This window comes from Camelus bactrianus, chromosome 20 (assembly GCF_048773025.1).
Source record: "Camelus bactrianus isolate YW-2024 breed Bactrian camel chromosome 20, ASM4877302v1, whole genome shotgun sequence".
Lineage (NCBI taxonomy): Eukaryota > Metazoa > Chordata > Mammalia > Artiodactyla > Camelidae > Camelus > Camelus bactrianus.
In genome coordinates, this window is record NC_133558.1 from 18,928,095 (window position 1) to 18,947,936 (window position 19,842).

Below are 19,842 nucleotides of genomic sequence, written 5' to 3' on the forward strand. Positions count from 1 at the left end.
TCATTTTAAAATAGCATTCCTTTTTTCTCTCAAATTTTTGCTAATGTTTAAAAATTTTCACTATGAAATATTTTATTTACATTTATATACTAGGCTTTTGGATTTGTTCCATTATTTAGTAACTTTATTTTTGAACTTAATTTTAATAGGATTTTTTAATAATTAGATCTCAGGATAGTAATTATGTGTAAATTATGTCAAAATGTTTTATTCTTCCTAGTCTATTTACTTCTTATTTAATTTTATTATTTCATTGTGCTAGCTGGTAAACCAGCCTTGTTTTTTCCAGGGCTTTCCAGGGCTTTCCAGGGCATGATCCTGTTTTGTTGAACGTACTTTGCCATCTCTAAGTTCAGACAAGAGTAACCCTGAATCCAGGCGTGCAGATAATTGGAGATAACAGATTTCATGTCTTTACTAGCTAATACCTAATATTACAAATAAAACATGCTATTAAGTGAATGTTTAACTAGTCACACACTACAGGATTATTCATTAATCCTAGTGGCTATATATAATAGTGTTTCAATGCACAGGATTTGCTCAGCGGCAAAGACAGTCTGATGCCTGCAGTATGATTTACTACCTATGTAATGATAGGCCAGTTATTTAATCTTTCTGAAACTTAGTATCCTTGTTATGGAATGGATATTATTAGTGAGTTTGTGAGGATGAAGTGAAATGCTATATAAAGTGCTTATAAAAGTCCTTCACTCATAGAATCACTTCATGAATAATTATTATAGTTATTTCAATAATAATACTTATAATTATATGATGCATTGTACATAGTTCAAAGTTTGAATAAAATATTTTCACTTGAATCATATACTTGTTTTATACAAAGGAAAATATATACTCTGTGTGTGTGTATATGCACGCATGATTATATGTTAGGAGATTGTCACATCCAGGACTCACACCAGGGAGTTTGTGCAATATTCTCTACAGTTTTTTCCATTTTGCTACATAAAATCCATTGTACAGGCATGTTTTCCAGTAAACAGAAGATTACACTATACTGAAGCATTATACAGGAAAGCCTGTTTTGAGAATTCTTATACTTAGAGGTGTGGCTAAATGAAGGAAATAGTGAACCAATCCATGGAAACCACAAACTATTTTTAGTTTATATTATTTTAACAAATATGTGTTTGACATAAGCAAAATAAGTGAAAATTTTTGTGCTGTTTGTCCTGCTTATATTAACTCCTACTAATTATCCCTTGGCTAAATATCATAATAAATTAATTCCATAGATGATTGTCTTTGGTCTGTGGAATTTTATCCATATTAACTTAATTACAATAAACAGAAAGGAGAAATACAGTAATCAGAAAGGAGAAGTTATCTTCTTTAACTGATAGTGCCTTTCAAAGGCAGTAATTTTTATCTGGCTATAATATAAATGCATTAAAAGCAACAAGAAAATGAACTTAACTGAAAAAAAATTAAGTTGAAAAATACACTGAGTGAATTAGAGATTTAACCATAGCTCCATTGAAGTCTGTTTCTCTCAATCTTAACAGCTACAACACCTTTTTGTAACACATATTTTGTAATGCATCTTTACTATCTTTACTTTTGTAATATCTCACTTAGTAAACTATGAGTTTACCAAATGAAAGGCATAGCTTAAAATACTGTTGTTAAAATACGGTTGTTAAAATACAGATATAAAATTGTTAACTCTCATTTTTCTTGCTGAGGTAATAAAAGGAAATACATTAATGATTTTGTTTCAGCATCCCCTATCCAGTTCCTCTGTTGCATGTAGGTTCACGAGCCAGCATTAAGTTCGAAGCAAAGGATAATGGTGTTTCCAGCAAGTAGTGTCACAACAATGAGAAGATTCAATAACACTTTCCGTCACTCCAATGGCTTTGTTCTGGTGGGCTTCTCTGAATGGCCCAAACTAGAAATGGTTCTTTTTGCGGCCATCTCCATTTTCTACATAATGACCCTCCTTGGGAATTCAGCCATCATCATCTTGTCACGTCTTGATCCCAGACTTCACACCCCCATGTATTTCTTTCTGGCTAATCTCTCTTTTTTGGACCTTTGCTATACTACCTCCACTGTCCCCCAGATGCTGGTCAACATACAGAGCCACTGGAGAAATATCAGCTACATAGGATGCATAGCTCAACTTTTCATCTTCCTTGGTTTAGGATCCACTGAATGTGTACTTCTCTCAGTAATGGCCTTTGATCGTTATGTAGCTATCTGCCAGCCTCTCCACTACACAGTTATCATGCATTCCCGGCTATGCCAACAACTGGCAGCAGTGGCTTGGGTAACAGGTTTCAGCAACTCTTTGGTGCAAACAGTGTTGACTTTCTTGTTACCTCGCTGTGGTCAGTATCAGGTGGAGAATTTCTTCTGTGAGGTACCTGCCATGCTTCAATTATCATGTGTTGATACATGGATCAATGAAGTGGAAATGTATGCTGCTGTGGTGGTCATAAAAGTTATCCCAGTTGGATTAATTCTATTCTCTTACATCAACATTGTCAGAGCAGTGGTAAGAATCCAATCTTCTGAAGGTCGCAAGAAGGCCTTCAACACATGTGGGTCTCATCTGCTGGTGGTCATTATGTTCTATGGCTCAGCCATTAGTGGTTATGCATATATGGCACCCAAGAGCAATTCAGCCAAATTGAAAGGCAAGCTTCTTGCACTCTTCTATGGACTTATAACTCCAATGCTCAACCCCCTCATTTATACCTTGAGAAATAAGGATGTTAAAGGAGCAGTAAAGAAGCTACTGGGGAGAGAACAAGAGCAAGGGTGGAACATGGCTTAGGAGAATATAGACCTCTTATAATTCAATTTTCACACCCCCAGAATGCCTATTGCCAACTGCCATCATTCCTCCAACTCCCAAATGAGAGGCCGATTGTTACTGATTATTATTACCTATGTGTTTTATAGAAAGTAAAATATTGACAATTTCCTCTTAAAATAATGAAACAGGACTCTAAAAATAGATAATGAATATTCATAGATTTTAGTTAAAATTGTATTTTTTACTATGTTGTCTTTTCTAAAGACATTTAAAAGTTAATGTCCAAATATGATTTCTTATCACATAGCCCACTAAAACTGGTGATTAAGGGGAAAATCTTGAGATTTGTTTAAAAAGCAGAAAGATGACTGCTTAAAATGACTAAATTATGCCACAAAATTAGTAGACTTCACCTTTAGATAATCAAGAGGAAAATTCATTTCTGTTTATATTCTTTTTAAAAAATTCCATCAGTATAGCCATTGTATATCTGATATAATTTTAATCAGTATAAAGATAGGACCTCCTCAGGGAGCCAAGTGCATACTGTGGTCGTCTACATAGTTCTAGAGAAGAAGGGCTGCATGTGTAGAAAGCTCTGTGCAGTGCCCTCACCTGTTAGTTCACTTATCCAATTCCAGCAACCTCTTATAGCATATTTTTAAAAATTCTACACATCATTCTATGGAAGTTTTTCTTCATGGCTAACATATGGAGAACAAGTATATCTTTCTTTAGCCCAATGGCCTTGGTTCTAAAAACATCTTGTTGCCCAATCAGTATATATTTTATTCTTGGTGCTCAATCATCTTTATCAGCATTATAATAGCTATTCTCAGCAGGCCAAATGGAAAACTAAATTGTTCTTCAAATTGAAAGGCGGGAAATCATATAGCTTCTTTACATAAGTTAAATATCACCAAAACCATGTTCTACAAATTCTGTTTTTAATGTAATGGCTGCTAGATGAAAGGCCTACCTCTAGGCAAAATTGTCTGGGTTTAACACAATTAAGAGTCTCTTGCTGGTACCATGAAAATAGTCCATATATCTGAAAGAATGTTCCTACTTGCAATACAACTCATTACATTTTAATCACATCTTTCCTTAACTTCATATGCAAATTATGGTGCTCACGTTGGGAACAGACAAGAAAAAAATTTTCCAGATGTCATATAGTTGGAATCATTATAGTTTGTAGCCTTTTCAGCCTAACTTCTCTCACTTAGCAATACACATTTAAGTTTCTTCCATGGCTTTTCAGTGCTTGATAGCTCATTTCATTTTAGCACTGAATAAGATTCCTTTGTCTGGAAGTATAACAGTTCATTTATTTACTCACCTACTAAAGCAGATCTCAGTTGCTTCCAAGTTTTGACAATTACAAGTGAAACTACTATAAACATCCATGTGCAAGTTTTTGTGTGAACATGGGTTTTCAGCCCCTTTGGATAAATACCAAGGAGCATGATTGTTGGATCACATGGTAAGAATATGTTTAGTTTTGTAAGAAACTGCCAAACTCTTCTTCCAAAGTGTATGTACCCTTTACATTCCCAACAGCAATGAATGGGAATTTCTTTTGCTCCACATCCTCACCAGCATTCAGTGTTGTCAGTGTTCTGAATTTTGATCATGCTAATAGGTGTATAGAGATATCTCGTTGCTTTAATTTGCATGATTTGCACTTCCCTGATGACACATGATGTGGAACATCTTTTCATATGCTTATTTGCCATCTGTACATCTTCCTTGATGAGGTGTCTGTTAAAATCTTTGGCCCATTTTTAGTTGGATTGTTTACTTACTGTTGAGTTTTAGTAGTTCTTTGTATATTTAGGATAACAGTCCTTTATGAGGTATTTCTTTTGCAAATATTTTCTCCCAGTCTGTGGCTTGTCTTTTCATTCTTTTGATCTGTCATCTTTTAAGTTATATATAAAATTCATTTTCCTCCTCTATCCCAAACCTCATACATTTTAATACGATAAAAATATAAATTTCGTTATTTTTTCTAATATGTGTATATATTTGGTGTGTGCATGTGAGAGGTACAGGATGTTAATATTTCAAATATTATTTTGAATGTATGGTTCAGTATTTTTTAGCTCTGTCTCTTGGTCATCCATGATAACTATAACTCTGGGAAATTTCCATTAAAATGGTTGGATCATTAAGATTTTTCTGGCTATTGTTACACATAAGTAGTAATCTTCTCTTGTTGTACGAATTTTATAGTTACCCTTTATCATATTAAGAAAGTTTCCTTTTATTGCTAGTATGCCAAATGTGTTTATATGTTAGCATGAATGGATGTTGAATTTTATAAAAGTCTTTTTTCTGCATCTATTGAAATGATAAAAATATGGTTTATTCCCTTTATTTTGCTAATACAATATATTACATTGATTGACATTTCAACATTAAAACAACTTTGAATTATTGGAATAAAGTCAACTTGGTCTTAATGTATTTTCCTTTTGATATATTGCTAGATTCAAAATGCTAATAATTTGCTTAGAATTTTTTATTATGTTCCTGAGAGAAACAGACCTATAATTTTCCTCTCTTGAACAAAGTGGGGAGACTTGGGACACATGATATCAAGATTTATTATTGAGACAGCAATTAAAACAATGTCTTATGGGTGCAAGAATAGACAAGCATAATAATGAAACACAGTAGAGAATCCAGAATCAGATCCACATGAATTTAGACATTAGATATATAACAACCTTGGTCATGGAAAGAAGAGGGGAAAGGCAATCTTTTAATAAAAGAAATAGTGCTTTGTCAACTGGATAGCCATAAAAAATGAATATTGACATTTTTCTCTAAAAATTATTTCTCTGGTGATTATATTATAAGTGTGAACGGCAAAACATTAAACCATCTGGAAAATAACTTTGATGAATACGTTCATGATTTGGAGATTGGAAAGTTTTTTTTAAAAAATAATGCATAAATAGCACAAATAAAAGGAAGTCATGTGGGTTCGTCACCAGTTGTGGGTTCTGACCAGCAGAAGTCCCACCGAGACGGAATGAATTACTCAAGACTGTGGAAAAAGTCAAGAGAGCAAGAGGGAGTCGGGAGCCAACTCCACCAGCCTCTCAAAAGCTCCCATATTTATTGAGTACAGTCAAAGGAGGAATGCAGGAATTTAGGGAAGGACAGGGTGGGATCACAATGACTACAAAGGCTTTGTTTATTGTTGGTGTTTGGCTCAAGGTCAGAAGACCCTTTTTGTTAAGTCCTATTCATGTTGAGCCTTTCAGCTTATCAGGGTGGAACATATGATAATCAGCTGCTTAACAACTGATTTAGGAGGCTGTGCCTGTCTCAGGTTGACCCCTCAGGGGATCTTACCTGTCATTGGCTTACCAGCCTCCTCACCTCTGAGTCTGCAGCTTTTTATAACTTGTTTACCATTCTAGCCCCAGGCTGTTTTGGGGATAGAAGACTATCTAACAGCAGGCGTGCCCAGCGTTTATAGCCCAGGGCCTGGGTCGTTGCTAAAACCTCAACTATGCAAGCAAGGTGGTTACTAAGCACATTTGCTCTTCTTTAAAGAGATAAGCAGCTGGGGTCTGTTACAATTTGTTAACCCAATCATGGGCTCCCACAAAGTCATTGATAAATTAGATTTCATTAATATTAGAAACATCTTCTAATCCCAAGAAACGATTAAGAAAGTGAAAAGGCAAACCACAGAGTGGGAGAAGATGTTTATAACACAACTTCAAAAGCTAGACCAGAATATAAAAATACCTACAAATCAAGAAGAAAAAGATAGATAATCTAGTAGAAAAATGTCCTAAAGTCTTGAACAGGTGCTTAACAAAAAAATGATGCTTAAATGACCAGTCAATATACAAAACAATGCTTCAGCTACCTTAGTCATCATGGAAATAAAAATTAAACTCACAATTTAATTTCACTATAAGTTTACCAGAATACCTAAACTAAAACAGACTAATACTTCCAAGTGTTGTTAAAAATGTGAGCAGAAGGAATTCTCATACACGGCTGGTGTGGTCTAAATTGGTTCATCCGCTTTGGAAACTGATAGGCAGTGCACCTACTAAAGCTTGGCATATGAATACCATATTACCTAGGACATCTATTCCTAGATAAACTCACCAAAAAGTTCATACAAGCGGTATTAATAATAAAAACGGACAGAAATTACCAAATACTCATCAGTAATGAAAAAGATCAATAAATTATGATTATATTCATAATATGGGATACTACAGAGCAATGAAAACAAAGTACTGCTGCATACCATGTCCTGGATGAATCTCTCAAACAAGTTAAATGGAAAGATTATGTACTAAATAATTCAATTTATGCAAAGTTCAAAAACAAGTAAAACAAACTTTGTTTCTAGACATCTGGGTAATGCTTACCTGTGGGGAGGAAAGTTGAGATAGTGAATGGAATAGGAATGAGGTGCGCTCTGGAGAGTTGGTAATTTTCTACTTTTTCATCTGGGAAGTGGTTGCAAGTGTTTTTTATTTTCATTTTGTGATAGTTCATTAAGTTGACAGTTATGTTTAGTGTTTCCTTCTTTATCTATATTATACCTTATAAAATTATTTTAAAATTCATGTCAAGTGGGATAAGCTAATAGTATATTGTTACTTAATATTTAATACTGAATTCAAAGAATCAGTCCTGTAGAGTGACTGTAAGTCAATAAATTAATGGTAAAGCTTACTATGGATTTCAGGGATGTTAAACTGTTTTGTTATTGCAATGATTTTTTTCACTATATGAAGCACAGCCAATTTTCAATTTTCCTTGCTGATGTAAAAGGGAATTATTCCATCATTTCCACATTGACTGGTCAGAATATAATTATTTTTTACCTTGAGAAATTATATGCTTTCCTCTTAAAATAAATACACATTTCTATGTTGGAATTTTACTTATGTACATTTTAAAATTTATAAAAATTTATTATTTTTATTTGAAATGTGTAAGTTTACTAACATTCATTATCAAATTACTTTATATTTCCTGAATTGAATCATCAGTGAAGAAACTCTTTTGGAATGAGTTATTTTTTTTTTTTTTTGCATTTTTTATAGTTACAGTCATTTTACAATGTTGTGTTAAATTCCAGTGTAGAGCACAATTTTTCAATTATACATGAACATACATATATTCATTGTCACTTTTTTTTTTTTTTTTGCTGTGAGCTGAGATATTTTCTTGAATATTCTTCAAAACTATGCTTTGGCTATATTTTAAGACTGAGAGTGAGAAGCTATGTTTTATGATCATTTGTATTCCCCATCACCTCACAAAAGACTAGGTTATTTAAAATTGCTTGGAGACTTAACGAACCAATGGGTAGGTCATTTAGACTTGATTTTAGTTTATTGGTACTTAACTTTTGGTATGTCATTCTCAACACATACAGACTAAGATAAAAGGATTAGGACTAGTATTTATTGGTAAGAGCTCAGACTTTATCATTAGATAATCTTTTTTTTCTAATGCTTATTCTTCTGCTTATTAGTGTAACCATAAGCAAAACTAACTTTCCTCATGTATAAAATGGGAATGATAAAAGTCATAGACTAAAATAAATTTTATACTATGTGGTTGGTCAGTTTAACTAAATGATAGCTTTCCTGGTATTACTGGCATAATTATTCATATGGTCAACCTATCGAGTACTCATTAAGTGTTATAAATAATCCTGATATATTTATTAATTCTTTAATAAGGTTAAATAAAAACTCCCTTAACAAATATGTCTCTTGCCTCTTTGCCTGTTCTCTCTCTCTCTCCCTCTCTGTATGCCTCATGTATATATAGATGTAGAATAGAATATATTCTATTCTATATACAGACTTTTTATATATAAAAAGTGATATTTAAATAACCATTTATTCATAGAATATTGCATATACTATTTTCAGAATATACTGTGTCAAATCACTTATTCAACAAATGTTCAGAGTAATTATTATGTGTTTTAAGAGAGCATTGAAGTTTTTCTTGAGAAAAATCCACGAGCTTTGAAACAAATGAAATTTATTTTGAAGTGTTTAAATGGCCCTTGAAGTGGCGATTTGAGCTTTGTTCTAGCTTTACCATTTTTCAGCTTATGATAAAATAAGATAAAGTAAGATTTGGTAACTCACTGAGTCAATCAGATAAAATAAAAGCCCATCAATATTTTTCTGTAAAAGTTGAACAGATTTGATCTGATCTTTTCATTGGGACTATTTGTTGTTTCCTGAGTAAAAAGTCTGGAAGTGCTTTTGAGTGGCTCCAGGCTGTATGTTACACTTTTGAGATGGCACTAAGTTTTTCTTTTTGGAGGGTAAGTTTCTTATATTTGAATAAGCTCTTCATATTTCAAATGAGATTAAACACTGTATAGGTTTAGAAAGAATAACATGATTAAGACCACTCATTTGTACAACAGGCAGGGTATTTTCTCTCTTTCTTTCTTTCTCTTTCTTTCTTTCTTTCTTTCTTTCTTTCTTTCTTTCTTTCTTTCTTTCTTTCTTTCTTTCTTTCTTTCTTTCTTTCTTTTTCTTTCTTTCTCTCTAAGTATAGTCCGTTTACAATGTTGTGTCAATTTCTGGTGTACAGCATAATGTTTCAGTCATAAAGAGACATACATATATTCCTTTTCATATTCTTTTTCACTGTAGTTACTACAAGATATTGAATATAGTTCTCTTTGCTATACAGTGTATTTACTTTAGTACAGGCTTTAATTTTGCTTAAGTGATTTCTTCTCTTTGGAAGTTTCCTTGTCTCCAATAAACAGTCATTACTTTGCTTTTAAAATTTTAATCAAGACCTCTGATTGATAGCTCATGATTCATAACATGCAGAAATCATAAACAAAACCTAAAGTATATGCATGATTAGTATAAATGTTAGCTCTACCTCTAGCAAAGTAGCACCTATCAGAGTTATTTAAATAGAATAAACTATTAGTGACATAAAATACTTAGAAGTTATAGCATGGTTGTGAAATATATGCTTTAATGATTAGAATGTCATCAGATTTGAATATCAGTTAAATTAGAACATGGCACGTTTAGAGTTTGAATAGCTTTTAGACAGTCATGTATTTCTCTTTATTATGTAAGAAGCAGACAATAAAGTATGTAGGTGCTAACACAGAATATAAAATATATTATTATTAGTTTAGCATTCTTTATAATGCAAGGGAATAGAACTTCATGGTTACTTGGTGAACATTCGAAAAATCCCAACCCCAAATATAGCTGCTGTGAAGACATCTTACCGTTTTTGACAGAGAAAACTTGGTATTGTACATATTCATTAATATTATCCAAAAGCAACTGTTTTTTTTTTTTTTTTCAGGTAAAAATGGCCATCCTATAATGTATAAATATTTTAAAAGTTCATTTAAAATCATGTTTAGTTACAAGGATTCTGCATTCTTAGAGATTTTTCAGGTATGCAAAAGTTGGTTAACATTAGTTTAAACTTTTAAAGTTAAATGAAGATCCTGAAGTCATCAATTAAGCTGATGCACTGAATCCATATAATTTCAAGCATTAAATAATACTTTTCTTTTTAATAAAAACATTATCTATGATAAGTTAGTTGAATGTATACTTTTATAATTTTACAATCTTAAACAAGGTGATATCAGATTAAATGTAATTAAACCAGTAGGTGATATTTGTAGACTTTTTATACTTAGACTCAAGATTCTGTAAATTAGAACATTACGCTAACTTTCTTACAAGAAGAAATGCATAGAGTAGTTTTTATGACAAAATTATTAAGTGGTCTAGCATTTCAAAAGAATAAACTTAAGTAATGATAATACATATATGTTTTCTATATATAATTATATATCACATATAAAAACTTTAAAATTACTTTAAAATAATGCAGATATGTTGAGTTTCTTATTTTATCATGTAGTCAAATAATCAAAGCCATTAGTTAGATTTAGAAAATATTTTAAAACTTTGAGTTACAGTGTGAGCAAAAGAAAAAAAAACTCTTAAAAAGTTAATCCATCATTTAAATCAAAAGGAAGATGATATTAGAAATCTGTTTCTTTTATTTTAAATGATACAAGCACTTTAAATGATACAAACAATCATACCTCCACTGCATTTTAAAAGAAATCATATTTTAATTATCTGCCTCTACATGAAGACAAGAAATACCAATTTGTTTACTAAAATACATATATTATAAAAATTGAAAATTTTATCAACTTTTGTGTAGATTATATAAATAAATGAGGTAGCAAATGATTTAATGTGGAAACAGAAGCATTCACATATAGTGTGGAAATGAAAAAAAAAAAAAAAAAGACATATGACTAAATATCATTAGATCTCTCCAGAGGCCTCATTGGTGAGAAATCTTAGTAGCATTATGACTCCCTTTTGAATTTGGTAGGACATTTTCTTTTTTCCGAATTCATGTCCCTTAGTAATGATATTGGTTTCCATCAATTTTCTATTAAAAGATTACCTTGCTTAAGATATATAAATCTTACTTTATATAACTGTAGGTAGGAAACCCTCATTTTTCTGAATCTATTTGTCAAACTTGCAATGGCATAACTTTCTTCTCTCTGCTTTACTCAGTCTATTTAAAGACTCCTGAAAGAACACTGATTTCACATTCTCTAATTTAAAATTTTGGCAAACTAATCAAAGAAGGCTCAGGGTAAGAAGTTAGGGATTCAGTTTCCTTTTATTTTAAGGCTTTTAAGTGTACAATTTTATTAAAGCCAAATATATATATAAGAGAGTAAGGCATGTTAAGATATACAAATTCCATTTTTGCAGACACTGACAATTATTGAGCCTACAATGGATATACATTTGAAAGATCAGAGTGTTAAGAGAAGGAAAAGAGTTCTGACCATAAGATCTAGGAACATTCATACTGGTGCCAACATAAAATGCACAGAGAAGATTCCATCAAAAGTTGGAAAGACAAAAGACTAAAAATCTCTCAACCCTGTATCTCCTATGCCAGGAAATATAATTGCTAGAAGTATTAGAATCCTCAAATAAATAAACATGTATCCCCACACACACCCATGCACACATGCACACTTACCAAATGAAATTAATTCAAATACCCTGTCACTTTTCACTTGGCAGGGACTGGATTCCTAAGACTTGTCACCTGTTAGAAATCATTTAATCATGTAAATGTAAAAATTAAAACTCAAAATCCACCAGTGCTGGCACCAATGTGGACACAATTGCTATGGACACCCAAAATAACAATGAAAAGCTAACTTGACAAATAATCAGATTAGATTGAAAGCTCCCCCACCAAAAAAAAAAAAAAAGAGTTTAATCACCAGACTTACCAGAACAGTCAAAGGAGGATGAGTTGCAGTGTCAAGGAGTCCAGTGCAGATAAGGTGGAATTTCAGGCTACATGTTTCTGTTGATCCAAGGGTAGGGTCCAGATGGGCAGTATCTCAGCAGACCACCAGGCATAAACTGCTAAAGAGTAACTCAAAAACACCTAGCTTATTAATGGCACATTGTTTATTTTTACAAAAGAGATCAATCAGTAGATTGATTTTATTTAAAAGGCAAAGCCTAGACTTATACAAGAGAAAAGGCAGAGAGGGAAGAAAATTAACTGTAGAGATTCTAGAAATAGTAAGTGGTATTTGCATTTTATTGGGTAAACCAATTGGCTGACCAATAACAAAGATGTCTGTTTAGGCAGGTTATCCTTGAGTACATTAAATAGGAAGATGAAAGAAAGAAATTTCAACTGCTTATGAATTCTCCAGAAAGTCTTACAAGTTTGGTTTGCAGCATATATGTCAGGCTTTCTCTGAATAATACCTTCTGGAATCTTTCCTTCAGCATCTCCACTTCAGTTAGACCAGGTCTATGCTTTAACCTCTTCAGAATGCTTCATTCTGCTGTGCTCTGATCTTTTCGTACCAGCCTCTTTAAAGCCCCCTTTACGTCTTTGTTTCTCAGAGTGTAAATGAGAGGGTTAAAGGTGGGAGTTACTACAGTATACAAAAGGGTTATGAACTTTCCTTGACTGTGCGCATACGAGCTATTGGGCTGAATATAGACAACTGTTACAGTCCCATAGAAGAGGGACACTACCAAGAGGTGGGACCCACAAGTGCCAAGGGCTTTACGCCAGGCTTGAGCTGACCTGATCCTCATTACTGCTTGAATGATACATGCATACGAGATCAAGATAAGTGCCAGAGGGAGGAGGAGGAGTACCAAGGAAGCCATGAAGAGCTGGACCTCATTGGCATGAATGTCTACACAGGCCAATTTGATCATAGCAGGCACTTCACAGATGAAGTGGTATATCCGATGGTTCCCACAACGGGGCAGCCGAAGGGTGATGGTGCCTTGAATTAGGGTGTTGCCCACCCCACTCAACCATGCCATTCCTGCAAGAGACTGGCAAAGTCGTGAGTGCATAACTGTGGCATAATGGAGTGGTCGGCAAACAGCAGCGTAACGATCAAACGCCATGACAGCTAGGAGAACACATTCAGTGGATCCCAGTGCCAAGGAGATGTAGAGTTGAATGGCACAGCCTATAGGAGTAATTGTCTTGGAGGGACCATGGAGGTTCCACAGCAGTTGCGGAACAATGCTGGTAGTAAAGCAGAGGTCAACAAAGGAGAGATTGGTAAGAAAATAATACATGGGAGTGTGGAGCAGGGGATCCAGACAAGAGACCAGGATGATTGCTGTGTTGCCTACCAGTGTCAGGAGGTAGGAGATTAACACAACCACAAAGAGGATCTTCTCAAGCTGCGGCTGGTCAGAGAAGCCCACTAGTATGAAATTGCCCGGCAAACTCTCATTAATTGTTGCCATCACCCTATTCGTGAGAAGGAGAGAGAGACATATATGAAAATATAGATGTGAGAACAGTGAGAAGCAATTAAAACCAGAAATACAGTTGCGAGAAATTGACCCTGAAGGTGGGGCAGGGGTATGTGTGTCATGTGGGAGGGTGGGAGGCAGGAGAGAGAGCTGTATGTCTCTAGAAGGAAAGTAAAAGTATGCAGAACTTACAGAGAACTGTTAAAACATATGGTGACATAAAGTAGACCATACGAGAAGTGATTAATCACTAGTTACTGCTCAATTCTCCCAAATTGTCTTACTTTTTTTTTTTATAAATCCACCTTCTTCTTCCTCAATAACATCTTTTAAGATTATAAGTAAAAAAAAAAAAAAAAAAAAAAAAGGAGATATTCAATCAACAAACATCTTTGTAGCCATTCTATCCATTGTCAATAGTAAAAATAGTAACTAAAGATCAGGTATATTTTTGAAAAAGAAAATATGAATATTTTAATACTCTACACTGACACATGCATTTCTCAATGTAATGCTAAGGATGCAATGTGAAATACTCAAACATCATATAACTTTAACTACTTAACAGATACCATCTATAAAATAGTTTTCTTTCAACATTTTTTACAATGTAAAAATGGGCAGTCTAGTTTAGTTGGTGTTCAGAAAGACTTCAGAGAGAAGCATTGTTGTAAGTTGCAAATAAATTTTTAGTGTCTTATTAAAAACATTTTGTTTTTTCATTGGATATTTTATTTTTATATTAAAGGACCTAAAGCATCTCAAACTTTTTATTTTTGATTGATTTCATTAAAACTGGAGTACAATCTAAATTTCTCTTTATATAACTTTATATTATATAGCAGCAGAATAACAAGTCTGATTCCTTTATAATATGCCACTAACTTAGTAGCACTTTCATCTCATAGGTTACTGCTGACTGGCTGCTGAAGGATTTGAGGATAAGAAACAAAAAGCATTTTTGGAAAGGAGATATAAAAAAGATGTAGTACGTTTTTTAAATGACAATCAGACAGCCGTTCTTAGCAAGCCATGTGTAAATAGAGAACTAAAGAATGAATAAGAGCTAATTATTTCCAGTAAGAGGAAGTAGCATGGTATGGATTAAGGCTGAAAAAGCATTGATAGGCTAAGAATATCTGAGGAGTATTGCTAAAAAAAAAAGAACAAGATGGGAAAAGCATCTTATGGTTAGACTGCAATAATAAGCAGATCTAGGAATCAATAGAAATGTTTAAATTAAAGAGTTGAATTTATCCAAAAGGCCCTAAGGGTCAGCCCTTGAGGGGTTTATAAACAGGTCAAGGGCCAATGAATATCAAGAGGGAGCTGGTAGTTGACACGATGTTTGCATTTAAAAAATAACTGGCCTCAGATTGCAGAATGGATTGGCACATTGTGAATTGAGACAGGGAACTGGTTGAGGTTGTTGCAATACTTTAGGAAACAGGTGGCCTGGTATTAGTCAGGAAGATTTATATTTTCAGACAAACTCTACAAAGTCTAGACGAACTTAGAGACTCCATAGACTTGCAAAGTGAGAAGGAAGTATCAATGATGGGTCACAGGTTTATTTCTTGAACAATTGTGTATCATCTATAGAGAAACATGTAAGCTAAAAAAAAAATTTGTAAAGAAAATATTATACCTACATATCTCTATTTATGATTTCTTAAAAAAATTGAATAGGTAAGAAATGTGAACCATGATTCAATCCTACTTTTGACTCTTACTCACACATTTTCTTCATAAATTATCCACTAGGATATACCCGGGATGTCATAATTGGGAACCATAAGTACACTCTCTAATAAAAAATTTTTCACTTTACAATTTTCTATCAATTATATTCATCATTGCATAACAATCCAAACTTAAATTTGAATGTGATAATGGCAGTTGTATATTTCATGAATTTTAACCAATTCTTCTTATGTCATTAATTTTCTAAAAGGACTTCAATTTATAACATCCTAGATAACAAAACATTCTAAGTGGTCTCTTACCTTTTGGTTTGTCATCTTCATTATTTTCCTGTATAAGATTGTCAGAATCATACAAAAATCAGATGTTTATCAAGGTACAATTTTTATTTCTTAAAATGTAAAATGCAAAAAACCTAGTCATTGAACTTAAAGCTCTGTACAATTTCAATTTGCCTTTCTGTTTTCAGAATTATCTCCCAATGTTTATAATTTCTTCTAGACAAATCAGTCTCTACTCACATTCTAATTTATTGAAATTGTTTGCCAGTCCCATGTCTCCTCCCTTGTGTGACTAATCCATTTCTTTCACCCTTAACAAATTATACTCACCTGCTAATATTCACTTCTAGATCAACATATTCCAAGCAGCACTCAAATCCACTCTGTACAAAACACTTGTCTTCTGAAATCCTGAATTACTTTGTAATAGTGTGTCAATTTGCGTAAGGACCTATTTCACTGAGCATGCCAAGTGCTCTAAATGAAAAGCAACCTCTTAATAGATTAAGATATTTATCTTAAATATCTTTTGTATTATGTTAGGCATGCAGGCCTATTTTTTTTTTAGCATACTCAAAACCAAAATTTATGTTTTGAATAAACTAATACCTTTACTCATTCTACTAAACCACATTTTCCCCTATTTCTCCTTTCCTAACTAGCAAAAATTGTGTATTTCAAAGCATATATTTAAACAGAAGGCAATATAACTACATATAATAATGTTAATTTAAAAACCAAGTATCTGTTTCAAGGGAGCTACATATTCCCTTACTGCACCCACTCCCCCCATTATTTAGTCAAGAAATTTTAATGTCTGTAGAAACAATATCAGAAGACCTGTTTTTAAAAATGTAATGTTCTGAAATATACTTCCCAGAAATTTTAGGGGGCATTTCTTAAGGTAAATATAATCTCCAAGCGTTTCTTCTGATACAATCAACATACCTGCATATATTTAACTTACTCCTTAAACCAATTCTATTAATGCACTTGTTCTTAGGAAAACAGAACCCAAGAGCATCACAATTAACTGCATCCCACATTCTAAACTATATATATTTGAATATAAATGAAGTCTCTTCAATTCTATGCCATTCTTGAATGACTCAGAGACTAAAGGGAGGAAGAACACATACATACAAACATACATATACAAACATAACATTTACAGACATATATGTATGTATCCAAAGTCGTGACTTTCTGATCAGAAAGAGTTCATATCTTTAATACCTTAACAAACTGTATAATTGGAAAATATTTAAGAGATCTAAGAGTGAGAAGGAAATTCTTCCAAATGTAGAGAAACCACCCTTTCTTGTTTTCTATCTCTGCATTGCCCCCTTCCTGAATGTACATTCTTCAAAATTAAGGGAGCAGTACAAATATAGTTGAATTCAAATTGAACTTCCTTCTAAAATAGTAAGAGTCAATTTAATATGGTGTTCAGAAGTAAAATCACTTCATAGAAGGTAGACCTGAAATCTAGGTGAATTATTGGACAGGGTAGTTTGAGGAAGAATGACATGAGCAATTGAAGAAAGCAATTATTATATTTTCTCTGTATAGATAATTTGTAGTATATATGTAAGTAAGCAAGAGAAAATATGTGGTTCTCATTATCTCCTCACCTCTGAAAATTTTGTCCTTTACTCTTCGAATTAGTTTAATAAGCCAGGAAGATGATGCTTATGAATGAGCTTTCCAGAACTATGAGGTTCTGAATGTGGATCTCTAAATCCAAGACCAAGTTGGGGTGGTAGTGTTTATTTCTGGAGCCAGAACATATTAAAATTGTTACTATAGTAGGAATTGGTATCAAGTCCAGAATGGGACCTTAGGGACTCTCTATTCCTAACAGGCCAATTAACATAAGCACAATAGTGACCAAGAGCAAAGGTCTCTTAGGGAAGCTATACGGAAAGGACAAGTTCTGATCACACAGATCTTCAGTCTTGGAGACCTCAATTCACATGCTAAAGCAAAATCTCAGAAAAGTAAAAGTAAAGTTCTCACCCTCAGCACAGTACATGTATAGAGGCATGATTTCTATGCAGTTATGACCATCACTTTCATATTTAAATAATCACTATATAATAAGGGCCTAATTATCAAGACCTCAGAAGTTGAATAGACATACATATGTCACAAATTGAAGTGTCCCAACCTGTTTTCACATGTGGATTCTGTTTCAGGGAGACTACAACAGAATACTTCATAGTAACACATTTATATGTAAAGCAGACATTACACATAAATATGGGAAATTGATGTGTGTGTATATATATATATATGATGGATTCAAAGTAAAGACAATAAAATATGTAGATAAAATTACGTTAATAATCCTTCTTGGATAGATTAATTTTAACTGGTTTTAGGCACAAAATAACCAAAATTATAAATTGTTTAAAAACTCAGGAAAGCATGAGAATTGGGAAATAATGAATAAAGACATTTCAGACATTCTAATATCTTCTCATAGTATGTAGAAAAATATGTTAAAGGTGCTGATTGCAATTTGAGAGTAACTCTTAGAAAATACAAATGTATATATATATACATATATATATATAGAGAGAGAGAGTGTGTGTTCAAGTAAATCTCTGTCAAACATTAGCTTATTCAGGCTAAAGGAACAGAGACTTCAGTGACCATACATAACAAGGAATAAATTCTTTGCAAAAATGGTTTGAAAAAGAACAAATTAAAGGACTTCTACAAATTTCAACAGTAATAAAAACCCAACATATCCTGCAAAGAAGGAAAATCTGATTTCTAGAATTACCACATTAAAATATTAAAATGTCCAATTTTCAACCAAAAATTACGAAGCATACAACAAGACAGGAAAATATGGCCCATTCAAAGGAACAAAATAAATTGAAACTGTTCTTGAGGAAACTCTGACATCGGGTTTTTGAGACAAAAACTTTAAAGCAAATATGCCCACAGAGCTGAAGGAAAACATGGGCAAAGAACTAAAGAATATCAGAAAAACAATGTATAAACAGAATAGGAAGTCATCAAATTGGTGAAAAAGAAGTTTTCTTCTATCTTCCTCCCAAGAATAATGATTTTGAGAGTACTTTCATGGAATTCCAGGAATCTAGTGGCAAAATTCCAGTACATTGCTGGGTCAAAAAAAAAAAAAAAATCCCAAGATTGGAGACATTGACAAGGGTAAAAAGAATAGTTTCACTTTACCTGTGTCACCCCTTCCCCAAGGCAGCACAGTTCAGTGCCAAGAGAGATTGTCTTGGCCTGTGATGTATCCCCACCCCTGGGGTGGGTTGGGGGAGAAGTGAGTGTGTGAGTGCCCACCTACCTGAGCAGGGTGGTTGGGATGCTACCCAAAAGACCCACTTCTTTCAGAATATTGAGGTGTGTAATGTGGCTAAGGGTTAGGGAACAGCTGGGAGAGCACCAGCTGAGGCTCTTGGAGGGCATCAGAGGGACAAGGATCCTATTAACCATGTCCATCATCAGGAAGCCTGCCCTTGAGTCACTGAGGATGCCGTGTCTGCAGATCCCTCAAACAGTCCATGGGTCCTCCTAACGCTCTGCATGCCTCACTCACACACTTCTCTACCCTGTAGCCAACTTCCTTTGCGTGCCCTGGAGAGCCCAAGGGTGAGCTGTTGCAGATGGCTGGAGGGTTTGTGCAGAAAGCCAGCCCAGTTCTATGGGTCTGGGAGAAAGCACACAAACTTGAGCATTCAGCACTGTCCTAAGGAAAGCCAACAGGAGACGGTTGGTATCCAGCCTGGCTTTGCAGGATAAAGAGAAGGCATACAAACTTAAGACTTCCTTCCCAAAAGGAGGCACTTGTCCTTATTGTGTGAGCTGCAGATGAGGGGTTCGGTCAGCCATTACACTGAGTTAGGGCAGCAGGATGGTTGGAGGAGGTCAAAACAAGGCATTCTCCTTCCCTTTAAGGAAACTTCCTGGATATACCAACCTCCTTCAATTTATATCTTTTGGCCAGAATTAATTGTAGGATACATCTAGCTGCAAGGGAAGCTGAGAAATATGTTCTTCAACTGAGTGCATATGCCACACAAAACAAACTCAGTATTCTGTTACTAAGGAGGTGGAAAGTGCTACAGAAGGTAACTTTTGCCAAGTACTCATAAACCTAATAAAAGTCCCCTTGGCTCTATATCTGATTCAGAGGATAATAATTGTAATT

General features: G+C 33.7%; 3 protein-coding genes across 3 annotated transcripts in view; 2 read left to right on the plus strand and 1 right to left on the minus strand.

The window, feature by feature from the left end:
- Positions 1-19,842, plus strand: part of LOC141573234 (olfactory receptor 10C1-like) — a 108,394-nt gene that overhangs the window by 80,711 nt on the left and 7,841 nt on the right. The window lies entirely within an intron of this gene.
- Positions 1,844-2,806, plus strand: LOC105061650 (olfactory receptor 2B8-like). Its single transcript, XM_010945755.3, has one exon. The coding sequence runs from the start codon at positions 1,844-1,846 to the stop codon at positions 2,804-2,806; it is 963 nt and encodes a 320-aa protein (XP_010944057.3).
- Positions 10,307-17,046, minus strand: LOC105061649 (olfactory receptor 2G3-like). Its single transcript, XM_074348296.1, has one exon. The coding sequence runs from the start codon at positions 13,651-13,653 to the stop codon at positions 12,712-12,714; it is 942 nt and encodes a 313-aa protein (XP_074204397.1). The 5' UTR covers positions 13,654-17,046; the 3' UTR covers positions 10,307-12,711.